Source organism: Oncorhynchus tshawytscha, linkage group LG14, assembly GCF_018296145.1.
Source record: "Oncorhynchus tshawytscha isolate Ot180627B linkage group LG14, Otsh_v2.0, whole genome shotgun sequence".
Classification (NCBI taxonomy): Eukaryota; Metazoa; Chordata; class Actinopteri; order Salmoniformes; family Salmonidae; genus Oncorhynchus; species Oncorhynchus tshawytscha.
In genome coordinates this window covers 9,178,211-9,198,049 of record NC_056442.1, presented here as the reverse complement: position 1 = coordinate 9,198,049, position 19,839 = coordinate 9,178,211, and the positions used below count along the sequence as shown (strand labels likewise).

General features: G+C 42.6%; 1 protein-coding gene across 1 annotated transcript; it reads left to right on the top strand.

Annotated features, from left to right (window-relative positions):
- Positions 1-480: 480 nt before the first annotated feature.
- LOC112266489 (glycerol-3-phosphate dehydrogenase [NAD(+)], cytoplasmic) lies at positions 481-5,271 on the top strand. The gene is made up of 8 exons (XM_024443988.2): positions 481-622; positions 958-1,135; positions 2,764-2,904; positions 3,200-3,338; positions 3,464-3,576; positions 3,793-4,026; positions 4,177-4,283; positions 4,674-5,271. The coding sequence occupies exons 1-8, from the start codon at positions 582-584 to the stop codon at positions 4,768-4,770; spliced, it is 1,050 nt and encodes a 349-aa protein (XP_024299756.1). The 5' UTR covers positions 481-581; the 3' UTR covers positions 4,771-5,271.
- The last annotated feature ends 14,568 nt before the right edge of the window (positions 5,272-19,839 follow it).

Here is a 19,839-nt window from a genome sequence, read left to right as displayed (position 1 = left end):
AGCTAGCGAGGTCGTGAGCTTGGGGTTTACATGATCCAAATCGCTGCTAACAGGCTTCACGATGACGCGACACGGAACTGGAGTCATGTGATTCAATTCCATGAAAAGACTTCCGCATTGACAAAACAATAGGGACGTTTGTGGCATACAATGTTTTTCCGAAATAGGTTGCAGTTGTCGAAATAGAACACGTCTTCAAATATATCCTGCACACACCCCATCGAGCTACCGCCGGCACATATTTCAGTCGTGTTGCATGACAAACAGTGAGAATTTTGTATCTCCCCCGGGCTCGGCAAATCGAGAAAATTATAGGACTTTCTCCATGGATAAATGTCTCTCCATACTTGTCATGACAGGTTCGTCGTGGTTGCACACCCAGAATAACCCTACTGTTATCTAACCTGTACAAACCTTTCCCCTCTTTTATATACAGGGTAAAAGGGCGGTGTGCTAAAAAAGAATGTGCTGCCCACACGACTAGGGCGTATAAGGAAGTTATGGACATGGTTATAAACACGGCACTTTACTGATCCCTTAAACACTGTTCAAGGAATCGTGGCTGCTACTCTACCTTAAACATGCCTGCTAAGAAAGTGTGCATCGTTGGATCCGGAAACTGGTATATTTATGGGCTTTCTCTATTTACATGTGCCTGCATTCGACAGAATTGTATCGTGAATTCCACTCATTGATTCATAATGTAGCCAACTAAGTGCTCATATTTGGCTAAATTGACAACTTGCAATGTAGTTTCATAGAATATCAAACAGAAGTTTGTAAATCAATCTTTGAATGTAGGCTTGGGTATATGCAAGCCATTCCGTGTACTGTTATAATCTGGTTATGGTACCCCCAAGATATATTTAGCATGTTCATTTTGCGACTGGGATTTTGAAAATATGAATGGTGTTATTCCATTGCCCTCCAATCTAATCCGTTTTCATCATCTCCTAGGGGCTCTGCGATAGCCAAAATCGTTGGTCACAATGCAAAGGGATCCAACAGGTTTGACCCCATTGTTAACATGTGGGTGTTTGAAGAGATGATCGATGGCAAAAAGTTAACAGAAATCATCAACACAGAGCATGAGAACGTCAAATACCTACCGGGTCACAAGCTTCCCAAAAATGTGGTTAGTTTGGTTTAATATTAGATTTTTGCCTCAAGATTACAAATCATTGAGTTGGGCAATACATCTGGAGTTAACGTTATCTCCGGACATGCTTTGTGGTTGTGTAAAAGGATACACACAGATAAGATGAGTGAAGTTTGACCTATACAGAGATGATAACATATCCGTCTGGGGTTGTTCACAAGAACCCAAGGCATTCTGCTTTATCCCTAGGGTTCTCAGCTATAAGCACTGTTTACCGTTGGGCCCATGTAAACTACAATCCCCTCTTTGTTTTAAAGTTCAGAAACGTCAATAATCATCGCATGCAATGCGGTTTTTGAAACATGGAATTATCTTTCATGTCAGTGAGAAATAATCTTTCATATAAAAAAGATCCACTTACTGTATCAGGTTTGCACTGAACCATAGGGCTGTATGTATGCAAAGTATGGGATCAATATCATGCCAACTGTGTTTCTCCAGACGACAAAACTACACTTCCTTTCCAGTTACGCTGACACACAGGTGTTCAAGCACGCTAGATATCTAATTAGCACAGGTGGTCTTCTCTGCCTTCCATTAGTCTTCCTTAATAAAGCGCTGTAACATGGCCATATGGGAACACAAACCCTAACCTTATAAAATAGTGCTGGGGTAAGAAATCTATACAGTTACATATCAGGATATTATTTTTGACAATAAATCATGTAGTTTTGACATTATCGCAATATGATTTTTTTTGTTAGTTGTCCTGTATTTTTCCTTAGCTTGTTTTCCTAGCTTGTTCTCCATCTCCTTTTTAAGTAGGGAGCCAATTTGTTTTCAGCACTTTTATTTCCCTGACTGATCCAAACTCGTTTTCTCATGTTCTTGCTTGGCCCTCTGCAGCTATATGGTGAACCGTTTGGCACATCGAATCGCAATAAAATCACAGTATCGAATCTCAATACATAGAATTGTGAGAATCGCAATACATATCGTATTGGCACCTAAATATCGTGATAATATGGTATTGTGAGGTCCCTGGAAATTCCCAGACATACTATAAAAGGTGTGTAGTAATTTAGACTTCAGTTTTTTTTATATTAATTCTTGCTGCTATGAAAGACACTTTCCTTATATTTCCAAAACCGTACTGCAAGTGATGCATGTTAACGTTCAGAACGAGCGTCGGGGCTCTTAACAAAACTCCCCCGGCCAGAATATACCTACATGGGTAGATGCTTAAGGTAGTTGGCATTCTCTGAACGGCCTACTAGTCTGACATGCCTTGCTTTCCACTATGCCAAGACGTAATGCGTGTGTTATTGTATCCAGCCGCCCCTTATGCCAATTCCTTAACCGACCCTGTAACAAAATAACATCACATAACATGTTGTAATCATAGGAGGTTGGTGGCACCTTGATCGTGGAGGACGGGATCGCGGTAATGGCTGGAGCGGGAAAAAATGGATTGTTATCAAACCCATGGTCTCTACGTGCCTGACGCCATTCCATTCGCTCCGTTCCAGCCATTATTATGAGCCGTCCTCCCCTCAGCAGCCTCCACTGCGTAATGTAGATTCACGATAAATGCTACTACATAGGAACATCCATCATGAATAGTACAGTGTATCATGCTATCTTTTCCCACTCCGGTTTACCAGGTTGCTGTTCCAGAAATCACAGAAGCGGTGAAAGGGGCCAGCATACTGATCTTTGTCATTCCACATCAGTTCATTGGGAGGCTATGTGATCAGATGAAACCTCATATTGCACAGGGAACCATTGGGATATCCCTCATCAAAGTAATGTCATTTGGCTCTTTTTCACACCAGCTCTCACTTAGAAAAACCATTGCTAAAATCTATAAAAATGTATAAGTCTGACTTTACTCTGGCTTCATGTCGGGCTTTTTATCACTCAGGAAAAGTCTCAGCTGTATGAATTTATCATCATGCCTATGATTTTACACTCATTATGTAACAGCAGCCTAGTCACAAAAAAATGCTGCCACCCAAATGCTGGTAACTAGGGTATATGTTACAAAATGAGTGATTGAAGGCAGCCTAAGATCTCTTTTCTGCCCTGGTCCTTATTCAGGGCATCGATGAAGGCCCCGAGGGCTTGAAGCTCATCTCTGACATCATCCGTGAGAAACTGGAAATCGAGGTTAGCGTCCTGATGGGGGCCAACATTGCCAATGAAGTGGCTGATGAGAAGTTCTGTGAGACCACAATTGGTAAAATATTTTTCAATAATATTATCTAGAATAGTGCTGTAATGTTTTGTGTCCTCCTCGGCTTGTGTTGCAACTCCCACTGATGCAGTTATGTGTACCTTGATTTTCTATCACTACCTGAACAGGAGCAAAGAACGAAGCAAACGGACATATCTTTAAAGAGCTGCTGCAGACTCCCAACTTCAGGATCACCGTGGTGCAGGAGAGTGACACAGTAGAACTCTGTGGGGCTCTCAAGGTACAATTTATATTCAAAGAGAAGAACTTCTGCTACATCGTGAACGTAACTTACACAGGAGGCCTATGTTTCATTGCACTGCACCTCTGTTTTATTTGCTCACATTGTCAAATGCTTTTTTTTTTTTTTACAAACAATGAATCATAATATTGATAGAAATAGTGTGGAAAACTGCAGATAACACTTATGGTTCCTTCCCCACTCTCCCCTTCCCAGAATATTGTAGCGGTGGGCGCTGGGTTCTGTGACGGTCTGGGCTTTGGGGACAACACCAAGGCTGCGGTGATCCGGCTTGGGCTGATGGAGATGATCGCCTTCACCAAGCTGTTCTGTAAGGGCCAGGTTTCCTCCGTGACCTTCCTGGAGAGCTGTGGGGTCGCCGACCTGATCACCACCTGCTACGGGGGGCGCAACCGCAAGGTGGCCGAGGCCTTCGCCAAGACGTCCAAGGTGACAAATACGACTCAAGGATGTGACTGTGCTGTGACCAGTGCAACTTTGAACTGTTTTGTCAGGTTGATAACGGTTAAGATATTAATATCCATCACTTCAAGAAACTTGTGTGTGTGCTTTAAGTAACTATGTTGCATACCTTTCCAGTCTATTGAAGAGCTAGAGGCTGAGATGCTCAATGGTCAGAAGCTCCAAGGCCCACAAACCTCCGCTGAGGTGTTCAAAATACTCAAGAAGAGAGACATGATCAGCAAGTGAGTACAACTCTTTCACCTTAAAGTGAGACTCGGCGATATGACTTTGCTTGCCCTCGCGCAGTCACACAGAGTATCTGCGTATGTGCACAGTTCCACTTCACGCTACAACATGGGAAAAATAGTGAAGACGATTAGCGTCATGCTTCAACTCTCTTGTGGAAATTGTGGCCCGATATTTTTGTGTACTTCGTGCGTCACTGAGCCTACCTTTAATACATTTAATGACTTGCAAATGTTCCTCCAATATTCCTCTACTCATTCACCACAAACATTTTCATCAAATTAGCTGCAAATATGAGCTGAAGCTCTCCTCAATAAATGTGTGAGTGCTGCTAATGGAACCACCTCTTGCTGCATTGAGATTTAGTGCAATGTTTTGTCTTGTAGGTTTCCGTTGTTTGCCTCTGTGTACCAGATCTGCTTTGAGGGAAAAGCTGTGCAGGAGTTTATCACATGTCTGCAGAGCCACCCTGAACATATGTGATCACTCTGGAACCTGCAGCCACGGAACCTGCAGCTCCTCCAATGGTGTCGAGTGAAGTTGCCCCTAGATGCTGATCTTGTCAGTTTTGCATTCCCCTATGGTTAGGTTGGGATTGGAGAGGGGAAGCTGATCCTAGACCTGTACCTATAGGGCAACTTCACCCCCGGAGCCACTTCCAGTAGCAGCATCATACCATCAGAGGGCAGCAGTGCTGCATAAATGCTCATTCATATCATTGTAACTACCTAAAACTGTAACTATAACCACTAAATATTCCTTATCATTTCATACTAAGTCTGAAGAACCACTACTTAACGTGCTTTGTCGCATATTCATATGTTTTGTGTTTTGATTGTGTATCAGCTTATCAACTAAACCAACTACATTTGACATGTGTAAAGTAATCTTTGTTGGTTACAAAAAATGTTTTCTATTGATTTAACAATTTTACAATTTGTGGAACAAATATTCTCAAAATAATACTTTTGAGTGAAAAACAAATGTATTGTGACTCTTTTGTTTCACTTCATCTTGTCACATGGGGGGGCACACTTACTCTAGCTGCATTGGGGTGGGAGGTAGCCTAGTGGTTAGTGCGTTGGACCAGTAACCGAAAGGTTGCTAGATCGAATCCCCGAGATGACAAGGTAAAAATCTGTCATTCTGCTCCTGAACCCACTGTTAGGCCGTTAATGTAAATAAGAATTTGTTCTTAACTGACTTGCAGAGTTAAATAAATAAAAAAAGACATTGATGTCACTTGCCCTTTTTAACTTTGAAATCGTTTCAGAGGATAACAGTGAACAATGCAGTTTGAAATAGTTAAGATGAGGGAGGAATAACAAAGATACGTTTATTTGATTGTCCAATGTTGTCCGTGCACATGTCTTGAAAGAAAATGAAAGACCATATTTATTTTAATTAGATGTTCCCCTGATGAAAGAAGGATTGCTTATGTTTAACTGATTTAAATCAGCTTTTCATAACAATTACATTTATCTAGTTTGTGCCTTCACTTCAAAGATGGCCTACTTATCCTAGAGAACACAGATGTAAATGTTGTACAGATATTCCACAAACCCCTTCCCTGGATTCTTCTGTGACACAACCATATCAGACCCAGGATTAAAGAACAATCGTGGCCCTTGTCTCTCCATCTCTTCTGGCTGTATCACAGCGAGAAGAACAGAGGCTTCGTGGGATAGCGAGTAATCAGCTAGGCCTTTGACTGTCCCATCAGATCAGAGGGACCTTGATGCTTCCATCCATCCCTCCACGCTTCCACCTTGTTCGTAGCCACGACCGTATCGGGCCATGGTTCACGTTTTCCTGGGTAACCCGACGAGGAGGAGGCCTCTCTTCTGGTTGACAGCTCCACAGACGGGGCTGCCCCAGATCCCTGTACATCAAAGGGCCCAACGGAAGGCAGGGGGCCACGGAGATGGCAAAGGCCCAGGTTGAGGCACCCTGTCTGCCCCTGTTTCCCGTGGGACATTGGGCCCCAGGAGAGGACCTGTGTGGGGTGTTGCTGAAGGTTAGGCTCCCCTTCACCTCCAGCTGAAGTGGCATCAGTGTTTTGATGTGAGACACTGAGAGCCTTGTGCAGGTTGAGACCCTGGTCCTCTGTCACAAAGAGAAGAGGTGCACCTTCAGTCCTGGGCTTGAAAGAGCAGCTTAATCACCATGGTAACTGCACTGAGGCCAACCAGTCCGTACACAACACTGTCCCATTGTGGGAGAGAGTGAGTATTGGACTTAGGTGGAGAAAGTGAGCAAAAACAAGAGTGTGAGGTCTGGATGGTTCATGGTTGAGATATCACAGTCTGCATGCTGCTGACAAATACATCTACTTATCCAATTACAAGTTGACAGTGCGACTGACTGGGGTTCAAACCTGGCTCTGCTGGGTGACACGAGAATGTTAGCTCACTTAGCTAAAGCCTAGGCATTAGTTTGAGGTACTAACGCAAGTTGTCAAGTCTCAGGCAAAGGTTACTCATTTAACCAGTGTTGTTCTGAACCACCTCTGTTGCAGCATCAACAAATCAAGGCTATCGTTACATGAGGATTAACTCAACATTTTGCAATATTGAGTTACAACAAATAGTGTTCGCTGTGATTTACTGTGTGTACTGAGGTGGGGTGAGTTTTTCACTGTTGGTTGATCACACCTGTGTCTCACATGGATGGTTCTGTCAGTGTTCCTCCTCCGAACGTTTCCCCCAGGCCTTGCATGCTCTATATGGGCCACCCCAGGCCCCAACCACCTGGCTCTCACAACCTTATATTTATAACAGTCGTATAATTCTAGTTCTGCGTAAAAATCCCAAACAGACTAGAATATCTTGCTCGGTAAGCTATATAACCTGTGTTCAAATAGGATGTATTTTCTTTCAAATATTTGTTCATTTCACTGATACTTCATCGAACACAGTGCGATGGAAGCAAAGGAGTAGTGCAAACCTGTACCCTATATGTAAAATGTACGCACGCATGACTAAGTTGCTTTGGATAAAAGCGCCTGCTGAATGGCATATATTGTTATATTATAAACTGGGTGTTTAGAGCCGTGAATGCGGATTGGCTGACAGCCGTGGTATATCAGACCATATACCACGGATATGACAAAACATTTCTTTTTGCTGCTCTAATTACACTGATAACCAGTTTATAATAGCAACAATGGCCAATATACCACGGCTAAGGGCTGTGCCATGCGTCGTGCCTAAGAACAGCCCTTAGCCGTGGTATATTGGCTATATACCACACCCCCTCATGCCTTATTGCTGAATTATAGTATTATTGTACCTGGCATTTCAGATTGAGCGTTCGATTGGGCCTAACTATTTGAAAGAAAACAAACACTAGTGGAATTCACATCTGCTATACCCAGTTTGTCTGTTTTTCAGAATATGATCAGTGATCCTGAATGTCAAAGGGTGGGGGAGAGGGGGAAGCAACGGCCCATCCTACATCCTCTGTACACACACAGCTAATTACAGGGCCTGATCTCCTCAGCTGTCACTGACACAGTCTCTTCACACGTCAATGCCAGCCGAATGGGCCCTCATCATCAGCGCTCCCTCCCTGTCCCAGGGCCCTCATAGGAAAATAAAACAGACAAAAATGCCTTGTCCTCACCCCAGCTGCCAGTCTCACTGGGCAAACATGGCATAATGGCGCAGGGAGCTGAGGTTCAGTCGCATGGCGCACACACACCTCCCTCCACCCTACCCTACCCTTCATCTGCACCCACCCTAGCCTACTCCATGCACATTCACAGGGGCATAACGTAGTCTTTCTGGGGGCCTCTCATCATGCCACGCCTCACAGCGGCCCTCCTTTGTGTTGGCCCAGCGCTCTGAGGAAATGATAAAGTACAAGGAGTGGGTGTGTATTTGTGGCGGGAACTGGTCCGTTTTTTTGACAGCCATTTGCCATTAGTGGAAGGAGAGGTAGGGCCTTGGCTAGGAGCCCGGCTGTGGTGTGGTGGTGTTGGCTGCATACAAACCATCGAGGGTGAACACAAGCACATTTGTTTAGGCCTCCTCCCCCCTCACCTCAGGCAGCCTTGGGAGGAACAGTAGACAATTCCTAACCACACTAGCCTGGACTGGATACTCATCCACACGCTGGGGATAGACAAGGCCGGTTGGGGACAGGGAGAAGAAAGGAAGCTTACCTGAAAACTGGACAAAAGAGGCGATATAAAACATTTTTAAAGTATGTTGACTTTTACTGTTGATTTGTTGATTTTGATGTAGTTTCTAAAAACAAATGCATGACTTATCACTCCAAATGACAGTGGACTGTCTCTAGGAGGGCAGGGAGGGCAGAGTAGTATAGCTCGGGAATGTTTTTAGTCCACATTTTGTGCCTTGGTTCACCGTCATCTCTGTTCATCTCCCGAGAAGCAAGAGTTGCTAGAATCAGTGAGCTTAACATTTCAAGATGTGGACCATTTATTTATCTGTAGATTCCCTTTGTAGCTCACGAATGTTGATGGCCATATAAAGGGCCTCTCTTCAAGGTTCTGATGTGAAAAGGGACATTTCTTTATTCCCAGTGGGACTGCAAATAACATGGCTTGGACATTCCAACATGTCATTGTAGCATGGGGCGATGCATGAATCCACTTAGTGTTCCTCTGAGCAAAAACATTTCAGTAGACACAGAATCTGTGTCCCAACTGGAACCCTTATCCCTGTATTGCAGTACTTTGAACCAGAGGTGTGTATATTTCTATATTTTTTATTTTTTTTTAGATCTGTTCTTGTCTATTCATTTTCTGTGTTATGTCATGTTTTATGCTTCGTGTGAACCCCAGGAAGAGTAGCTTCTGCTTTCGCAACAGCTAATAGGGATTCAAATAAAAAAACCTGGTCAAAAGCAGTGCACTATGAAGGGAATAGTGTGCCGTTTCTGATGCATTCAGAGACTGCCTCGACACTGAGCACGTTTCAGCAGACAGACTGCCTCGACACTCCCCAGTCATTTCACTACACTGGGAGCTACACTGTCTCAGATAGAACCGTGCTTCAGTTCCAGCTCACATTTTTGCTTGGATTTGTATTGGATAGTAGAGTTCCCTTCATTATTACATTATCCTTTTATGATGTTTTGTGGTGTTGTCGAAACAGTTTTACCTTTACATGTATAGGACACACAATAGCATTGAGTTTGCTTGTTTTAATATTTGTTCTAAGAAGAAACGGAACACATACACTTTTACCATTAACCAGATGCCTGGATAATTAAAAGTCATATTTATCTCAGTGTTGGTATGGAAGCTGTAGGACTGACTGCTTTATGGCCAAGCAGATTTAACTCCCAGATGCAGCTGGGAATTCCGAAGGATAGTGTTCTGGTTAACTATGGGAATTCTCTAACAATATCTTTCACCGAGACTTGGCCAACTCTTCATCTTTATGAATTCCAGACATTGGATTGTGTATGATTGTATCAAGATATAGATTTGCCATTCCATTCCATCACGTAATATGTTATGGCAGAAAGGAGAATGGAAATATCTTTCAAACACGAATCTGTCTGAGAGTGTTTGAGAAGAGCTTTGGTTGTTTCAGTATGGTGCACTATAGTATGCATTTCCTGCAGGCTACAATTTTTGTAGAGAGTCATCAATTCACCCCATGAACCAGCTCCAACCTCTCGCTCATCATCAGTGCAAAGATTTACAGGAAGGAGGAATGTCTGGTGAAAGCTGGTCGCACTGAAAACGATAAAAAATAGATATGTCATCATCATGACAATGATGACATGTAACGATGAGGGTCGGCTAAATGTACGGGTTTCTGACCATAGAAGTCCAACATTGCTCTTCCCCAGTGTCCCAAACTGGTTATCAAATCAATTAAAATGGTATTTGCCACACGCTTTTTTTTAAACAACAGGTGTAGACTAACGGTCGGCCCTTCCAAACAATGCAGAGAGAAAAATATAGAAAAATAATAACAAGGAATAAATACACAATGAGTAACGATAATTGGCTATATACACCGGAGAGCAGTACTGAGTCGATGTCCAGGGGTACGAGGTAACTGAAGTAAATATGTACATATAGGTTGGGATAAAGGGACTAGGCAATAGGATAGATAACTAACAGTAGAGTCAAAAGAGTAAGTGCAAATAGGGTCAATGCAGATAGTCCTGGTAGCAATTTGGTTAACTATTTAGTAGTCTTGGAGGTAGAAGCGGTTCAGGGTCCTGTTGGTTCCAGATTTGGTGCATCTGTACCGCTTGCCGTGCGGTAGCTGAGAGAACAGTTTATGACTTTAGATACTGTATGTGAGGTATTGCTCTCTTGCTGGAAAGTTCAGGGTGAAAATCACTTAGATAGGCCAGATATACATACGTGTTCTATCCTATTTAAAAACCTTGTTAGAAAGCAATCACAGCCAAAGTACTGCTAAGTACACTTTCAAAACAATGGGCAATAGCTCAACATTCAGTTGCTAATAACTATAAATCCATAAATAAGTCAAACTGCAATGGCACACTTAACGTTGAGTGTTTGCCTCATCTTCTTTTGAAGGTCCCCCCTCTACTAGAACCTGCATTCCACGTTTAATAGGTTTAGAATGTTCTGGATTTGAAACTGCTGACATTACTCTCTACAATAGTCTCTGTAGTCTTTGCAATAGGCTTTTTATGTCTCACAGGCCTCTACCTATCTTAGCCAATATGACTCAAAGCAGACCAGATATGAAAGACCTTTTGAGAAACATTTTGTTTGTAACATTGTTCACCACATAATGCTAGTGTATAATTATGTTGTGAAGAGATATTATTATTTGTCAATGTTTTGTAGTTCCAAAATAGGGTGAATCAGTGGATTTTAATTTGAATGGTAATTGATGATCTACCTAGCAACTACTTTTCTCTGTTCTGATTGGTTAGATGTTGAGAACAGGAAGTACTTGAAGTGACATAACTGTGAATGGAGTCCGTTCATGAGTAAAAGAGAAATCAAAAGAGTAAAGAGTAATCTGTCTCCATCCAGTGTTGTCAACATAGAGAGTCATCAATCCACCTTATGAAGAACCCTCAAACTACATTAGTACAGCCAAAGAGGGGTAATGGTAAGTCTGGCAGTGGCAACCTATTGTCAAGTAGTACAGGCATAACAAAAATAGAGTGACTTTGAGATAATATTTTATTACCCCTTTTTCGTGGTATCCAATTGGTAGTTACAGTCTTGTCTCGTCGCTGCAACTCCCGAACGGACTTGGGAGAGGCGAAGGTCAAGAGCCATGCATCGTCCGAAACACAACCCATTCAGGCACTGGCTGTGACAAAGCCTGGACCCAAACTCAGAATCTCTAGTGGCACAGCTAGCACTGCGATGCAGATCCTTAGACCACTGCACCACTACGGAGGCCTGACTTTTATATAATTTAAAGAAAAAACAGGCTATTTGTCATAAAATGTATCCTGTCATTGGCTCCTTCCCTTCATCCACACTGAATGGAAAAAATGACAGGGCCACGTTCAGCAGGACACAATAAAAATGTACAACAAACATGCCTCTGGCACGTAGAACAAGGAATCATGGGACCTCTATTCATGGTATTTCTATGTGCAATGTTACACAACGTTTGCTTGCCGAGGTAAAAAATGATAGGGTGGAATCTCGTCATTAGGCTGGTTTTCACCTGTTTGGAACTGTTTGGAGTAATGATTACACCCCTGGTCAGTTCTTTCAGATCACTGCATATAAAGGAGAAGAGGAAAGGAATGATCTTTAGAGCTTTATTCCTCTTCAGTAGAGGGAGGAATTCTTACATCCCTCTACTCCTTGGCAATCGTTTCCTCATTCGCCCTCAAAGGGTCTGACCCTTAACCCCCAACAGTTTAAGGTCTTCCCTCCAATGTATGGGTTCTAACCATGGGTCAAGCCATATATTTTGTGCATGATTACCTTGTCAGTAGCCTCTCAGGTCGTGCAGCCAGCCACAGTGAAGTGTTAGATGTCTCGAGGAGAGAGATACTCTTTCCAGGTTGAAACTGGGAAATGTCAATACGTTTGATTGCACAAAAATGCTCTATTTTTTATGAGACAGACTACCACATGTATCCAATGAATTAGATTAGATTGAGTAGAATAGATTGAATTTGCATGTTCAAATGTCAGTTCGAAGATAATGGAGTGCGTCTTCACAAGTGGTTTGTGTACTAGCATTTGAGCCAATTGATTACTACTCGTGTTATCCTGATTAGATTTATCTAAGAAGGCTTATCATAGCCTACCAATGTTGTTGACATTATGTAGCATTTGAGGTTTTCCAAATTAAATTCTCAAGGAGTAGACTACACCTCTTCTCAGCAGCTGTAGACTACACTCTTATCTGACCAGCTGTAGACTACACTCTTATCTGACCAGCTGTAGACTACACTCTTATCTGACCAGCTGTAGTCTACACTCTTACCTGACCAGCTGTAGACTACACTCTTATCTGACCAGCTGTAGACTACACTCTTATCTGACCAGCTGTAGACTACACTCTTATCTGACCAGCTGTAGACTACACTCTTATCTGACCAGCTGTAGACTACACTCTTATCTGACCAGCTGTAGTCTACACTCTTATCTGACCAGCTGTAGTCTACACTCTTATCTGACCAGCTGTAGTCTACACTCTTATCTGACCAGCTGTAGTCTACACTCTTATCTGACCAGCTGTAGACTACACTCTTATCTGACCAGCTGTAGACTACACTCTTACCTGACCAGCTGTAGACTACACTCTTATCTGACCAGCTGTAGACTACACTCTTATCTGACCAGCTGTAGACTACACTCTTATCTGACCAGCTGTAGACTACACTCTTATCTGACCAGCTGTAGACTACACTCTTATCTGACCAGCTGTAGACTACACTCTTATCTGACCAGCTGTAGTCTACACTCTTATCTGACCAGCTGTAGACTACACTCTTATTTGACCAGCTGTAGACTACACTCTTACCTGACCAGCTGTAGTCTACACTTATGTAGTTGCCTTATGATATAAGACCCATTGTAAAGGGGCAATCTGGGATACTAACAACAACAAAGCGGTCACCACGCCAATTTTGGGGGTAAACAACCCAGCCTCGCTTTGACAGACAATGTCACCGGTCTCCTAGACATCTCTTGCCAAACAGCACAGCAATGCAATGAGCTACGAGAGGAGGAATGCGAAAACAGTGTGGAATCTTTTGGAAAATTATTGCATTTGTGGCCATAAGGAATGCAACAGAGGCATTTAGAGAGGCTGAATCGGTGCATTTGTGATCGCCGACTGCGATGACAAACCGTGGGTGACGTGACCGGTCTGATGGTTTCTGTCAGTGTGCCCCGGGTCTACTTTATTCTGGGTCTGTGGTGAGGAATGCTTAAAGTGTTAAGAAGCAGAATTTCTGTGGGGAGCCCCAATGAAAAGCAGACCGGGGTCCTTATTTGGAAATACTTTAGTCTTAAGAGTAGGAGTGCTGATCTAGGATCCCCTCCTTGTCAAAATTGAAACAAATAAATGCTGGCCAAAAAGGCAAAACTGGTCCTAGATCAGCACTCCTACTCTGAGACAATGAATATGGCTCAAGGGCTTCAATCTAAAGAGTAGGAGCGCTAATCTAGGATCTGTTTTGTCTTTTGGATCATATTGATTACTGTTATATGGACAGAGAGGATCCTGATCCTAGATCAGCACTCCTACTTTTAGACACTTGAGACATACAGCCTTTGGGCCCATATTCAGAAATAGTCTAAGAGTAGCAGTGCTGTCCATAAAATAAAGCTCTTCATGATCTAAAAGGCTAAACTGACCCTAGATCAGCACTTCTAAACTGATCCTAGATCAGCACAACTAAGACTTCTCTTGAGTTTGTGAATAATGGCCCAGACCAGTAGTTTACAATCAGCATGGTAGTAGAAAAATCTGGTTGGCAGTAAAGCTGTGAGTCATGTGTCTCCCGTTAAATGAGAGAGAGAGAGAAAGATAAACACTTTAAACCTTCTGAGAGACTGGGGTCTACGCCAGGCCCAGACGCTTAAGGAATGCAGCTGGGCCTTGCTTGGTTGGCCACAGTTGAAGCCTGAGAGAGAGATACATAGTAACGCTGGCTGGTCAGACAGACTCAAGTTAGCTAACCAACAGAGCTTTTGAGATGGAAGTATAGCACTTGCAAACATAGCTAATGTGTGTGTGTGTGTTGGTTATTCTATCCTTGTGGGGATCTGTAAGCCTCAAAAGTCCCCACAAAGACAGTAAAACAAGGAAAATTCCCCCATGAGGACAAACGCTATTTTAAACTTAGGGGTTTAGAATTAGGGTTAGAGGTTAGTAGTTAGGTTGAAGGTTTGGGTTAGCGTTATGGGTTAAGGTTAGGGTAAGGGTATGGTTAGGGGTTAGGGAAAATAGGATTTTGAATGGAAATGAATTGCAGGTCCCCATGAGTTTAGAAGAACATAATAATTGTGTGTTTGTGTGTATAGGAGTTGGGTAAATGTGGTTGTTTGTGACATGGGCGAGTCTGTGTAAATTGGTGGGCATTTCTTTGTAAAAGCGCCATTAGCAGTAATGGGAAGTTCATAGGAGCACATAAAAATTGGTGTCAAATGAAAGCTATGAATCTATATAATTATTTTATTAAGGCATATATAAACTAGGCATAAGCAAAGGCTTTCTAGTCAAACAGATGGAAAAGGGGTTTTAGAAAACATCTAGCTGTAACTGCTCTCGTTGGTAGAAGGAAGAGTGGACCAAAGCGCAGCGTGGAAAGTGTTCATGATACTTTATTCAAAAATAACAAACGCAAAAACGAAAGCGCACAGTTCTGTCAGGTACAGACACTAAACAGAAAACAAGATCCCACAAAACCCAAACGTAAAATGACACCTTATATATGATCCCCAATTAGAGACAACGATAGACAGCTGCCTCTGATTGGGAATCACACTCGGCTAAAACAAAGAAATAGAAAACATAGACTTTCCCACCCGAGGCACACCCAAAAGCCTACAGTGCCTTTCAGAAAGTATTCAGATCCCTTGACTTTTCCCACATTTTGTTAGGTTACAGCCTTATTCTAAAATTGATGTAAAAAATGTTTCCCCTCAACATTCTACACACAGTACCCCAAAAAGAAAAAGAAAAAACTGGTTTAGAGATTTTTGCAAATGTATTAAAAATAAAAAACTGAAATGTCATATTTACATATGTATTCAGACCCTTTACTCAGTACTTTGTTGATGCACCTTTGGCAGCGATTAGAGCCTTGAGTCTTCTTGGGTATGACATTACAATTCTTCTCTGCAGATCCTATCAAACTCATTCAGGTTGGATGGGGAGCGTTGCGGCACAGCTATTTTCAGGTCTAGCCTCTTTCTATTCTGGTTAGAGACAGTTTGCGCTGTTCTGTGAAGGGATTAGTACACAGCGTTGTGCGAGATCTTCAGTTTCTTGGCAATTTCTCGCATGGAATAGCCTTCATTTCTCAGAACAAGGATAGACTTTTGAGTTTCAGAAGAAAGGTCTTTGCCTCTGGCCATTTTGAGCCTGTAATCGAACCAACAAATGCTGATGCTCCAGATACTCAACTGGTCTAAAGAAGGCCAGTTTTATTGCTTCTTTAATCAGAACATTTTTCAGCTGTGCTATTATAAAATGCAAAAGGGTTTTCTAATGATCAATTAGCCTTTTAAAATTATAAACTTGGATTAGCTAACAAAACGGGCCATTGGAACACAGGAGTGATGATTGCTGATAATGGCCTCTATATGTCTATGTAGATTTTCTGTTAAAAAAAATCCAGCTACAATAGTCATTTACAACATTAACAATGTCTACACTGTATTTATGATCAATTTGATGTTATTTTAATGGACAAAACGTTTGCTTTTCTTTCAAAAACAAGAACATTTCTAAGTGACCCCAAACTTTTGAACGATAGTGTAAGTCCAGGGTCTGGCTGGGCCACTCAAGGACATTCAGAGACTCCTGCTTTGGTCTGGCTGTGTGCGTAGGGTTGTTGTCCTGTTGGAAGGTGAACCTGAGGTCCTGAGCGCTCTGGAGCAGGTTTTCATCAAGGATCTCTCTGTACTTTTCTCTGTTAATCTTTCCCTCAGTCCTGACTAGGCTCCCAGTCCCTGCCCTGAAAAACATCCCCAAAGCATGAAGCTTCCACCACCATGCTTCACTATAGGGATGGTGACAGACGTGACGCTTGGCATTCAGGCCAAAGAGTTCAATCTTAATTTCATCAGACTAGAGAATCTTCTTTGTCATGGTCCGGAGAGACTTTAGGTGCCTTATGGCAAACTCCGAGCAGGCTGTCATCTGCCTTTTACTGAGAAGTGGCTTCTGTCTGGCCACTCTACCACAAAGGCCTGATTGATGCAGTGCTGCAGCGATGTTGTCCTTCTGGAAGATTCTCCCATCTCCACAGAGGAACTCTGGAGCTCTGTCAGAGTGACCATCGGGTTCTAGGTCACCTCCCTGAGCAAGGCCCTTCTCCCATGATTATTCAATTTGGCCAGGCAGCCAGCTCTAGGAAGAGTCTTGGTGGTTCCAAACTTCTTCTATTTAAGAATGATGGAGGCCACTGTGTTCTTGGGGACCTTCGACGCTGCAGTGTAACAACCGTTGGTGGAAGAAGGTGAGGACCAAGATGCAGCGTAGGAAGTGTTCGTCATTATTTTAATAAACTGAACACTAAATACAACAAGGATCAAAAGAAACAACTGAAACAGCTCCGTCAGGTGCAAAACACACTAAACAGAAAATAACTACCCACAAAACCCATGTGGGCAAGAGCTACCTAAGTATGGTTCTCAATCAGAGACAACGACAAACAGCTGTCCCTGATTGAGAAACATACCCGGCCAAAAACAAAGAAATACAAAAACATGAAAAAAGAACATAAAATGCCCACCCTAGTCACACCGTGGCCTAACCAAAATAGAGAATAAAAAGCCTCTCTATGGCCAGGGCGTGACATGCAGGCATTTTTTGGAACCATTCCCCAGATCTGTGTCTTGACACAATCCTGTCTCGGAGCTCTACGGACAATCCCTTTGACGTCATGACTTGGTTTTTGCTCTGACATTCACTGTCAACTGTGGGACCTTACATAGGCAGGTGTGTGCCTTTCCAAATCATGTTCAATCCATTGAATTTACCACAGGTGGACTCCAATCAAGTTGTAGAAACATCTCAAGGATGATCAACGGAAACAGGATGCACCTCAGCTCAATTTCAAGTCTCATAGCAAAGGGTCTGAATACAAAAACCTGTTTTGGCTTTGTTATTATGGGGTATTGTGTGTAGATTGCTGAGGACATTTTTGAATAAGGCTGTAACGTAACCAAATGCGGAAAAAGTCAAGGGGTCTGAATACTTTCCCGACCGCACTGTATCTTAAAGACATTTTCAAAATGTTCTCCCTCATGAGAACTGCGGATAATGAAAGCTCACAGAATTAACAAGTAAAGGTAGAACTAACAATTTGTTATTTGGTTTATGATCGTAATGGGAAATATTTAAGATGAATAAAGTTCATCTTCCGTTCGGAGTAATTAACACAATGAACACAAAACATATGCATATGTTTTCCCTGTCTGTCATACACATGCTTTTAAAGTGTTGTATTTGTGACACTCATTTGTGTCACGGGTTGATGATCACCTGACTTGATGCTGTATTTGATATATTCTCTGATATCCGTTGATGCTGATTGGCATCTGTGGCATGGCGTGATTCTGTTGCTGCTGATATTGTCTTCCTCACAGCCTCGCAGGCTGGTGTTTACAGAACATTTTGGTACTGTCTGATTAACATGTACCGTGAGGTCCGAATGTATTTTTACACAGGAACACCGTTTTTGATGATTTGGCTCAGTACTCCAGCACTTTGGCTCTCGTGTTTGTTTGCGTGTGTGTGTGTGTGTGTGTGTAGCAGAGACATGTTCTCTGCTTGTGTGCTGGAGGTGTCTCCCTGTTGCAAACTTGTAATTTAACCTGATCTGATTTATGGTTGACTATATCTGCGACCGCTCTACGCTTTTGTTCACCTGAAGATCCCCTTTACAATGATTTATTAAGTGATTTAAATTGCTTCATTCCGTTACCAAATTTGGTAACAAGATGACAAGAAAAATCCGTAACAGAATGACTGAAACTGAATTGGCTGTAATGGGAATTCATAGTAGTCACAAACCACTGTTGGGTCACCTGCTACGGTCTTCTCTTCCACTGGCATACTGTTAAGTTCAGCTCATAACTGTTTTCTTTCTCTTTCTGTCGCGTGGTGGTCAAAGTAGAGTAAAGGTCAGTACAACACAGTACTGTACTGTAATGTAGAATTTAGTACTGTACAGTAGAGTTTAGTACTGTACAGTAGAGCACACTAGAGTAGAGTACATTATAATTTACTGTATTGTTTTTATTTTTTTATTTACATTTAACTATCACTGTACTATACTGAACTATGCTCTACTATACTATACTATTCTCTACTCAACTGTGCTGTGCTGTGATGTCCAAACTTGTGAAACATAAACATCTGTGATTGGTACAGATTCATTTTGGTCTTGTTTGGGGGCAGAGCTCATTAGAATAATAGCCAGTGTGTAGAATAACACCCAAAGGATGACATCACTGGTTCTACCTTTGTGTCTATTCAGGATACATCACCATGAAGAGAATGACATTGATAATCATACATTTCTGTACAGTACAGATCAGGGACCCGTGATGTCATTCTGTTACTGGGTGTTAATCCAAAAACTGTCTCACACAAAACAAATTCTGTGACCAAACTTTACAAACAATTTTCTGTGGAAATTGTTAAAAGTAGTCCTTGTGCACAGAGTAAAGTAAGCAGTTCACTGTTCGTCTACACCTGTTGTTTACGAAGACTGTGACATAAAATTTGATTTGTGTGGTTTCTTTAACATTGCAATAAATCATTTTTTGTTTGGCATACTCTTAGTCTCAGCATCATCCTGTTAGCGTGTAATTAGCGTCTGTCGGAAGGGTTGTGAAGTCGTTTGTTATGTTATGTGCCATTAGCATGTGCATGTGAGTTAGCGTCTGTTACTGTATGTGTGTGTAGGCCCACCTACATGCATGCATGTGCTTGCCTGTCTGCGTGCAAGTGTGTCTGCGCGCCACAGGAGGTTGGTGGCACCTTAACTGGGGAGAACGGGCTCGTGGTATTGGCTGGAGCAGAATGGCATCCAACACATCAAACACAAGGTTTCTATGTGTTTGATGCCATTCCATTCGCTCCGTTCCAGCCATTATTAGGAGCCGTCCTCCCCTCAGCAGCCTCCACTGGTGCGCTCGTGTGGCCTTGCCCGCGTGCGCGCGCGTGCTTGCGTGCGAGTGTGTGTGTGGCAAGCCGGGGTGTGAATCCTGCAGCGACAGATCCCTTGGCTCCTGACAGTTAGTTAATAAACACTGATCTGTCAACAGCTGCACATGATGTAATGTGGAACTTCTTCTCACCCACACCACCCCCTCCCTCCCTCCTCCGTCCCTCGTTACAAGTAGAAGGGTATTTGCAGAGC

Excerpts from the sequence above, each read along its gene's own strand:
- LOC112266489 (XM_024443988.2), top strand. The coding sequence starts at position 582 with ATGCCTGCTAAGAAAGTGTGCATCGTTGGATCCGGAAACTG. Across the intron at positions 623-957 it reads ATCGTTGGATCCGGAAACTG|GGGCTCTGCGATAGCCAAAA; the intron begins GTATATTTATGG and ends ATCATCTCCTAG. Across the intron at positions 2,905-3,199 it reads TTGGGATATCCCTCATCAAA|GGCATCGATGAAGGCCCCGA; the intron begins GTAATGTCATTT and ends GTCCTTATTCAG.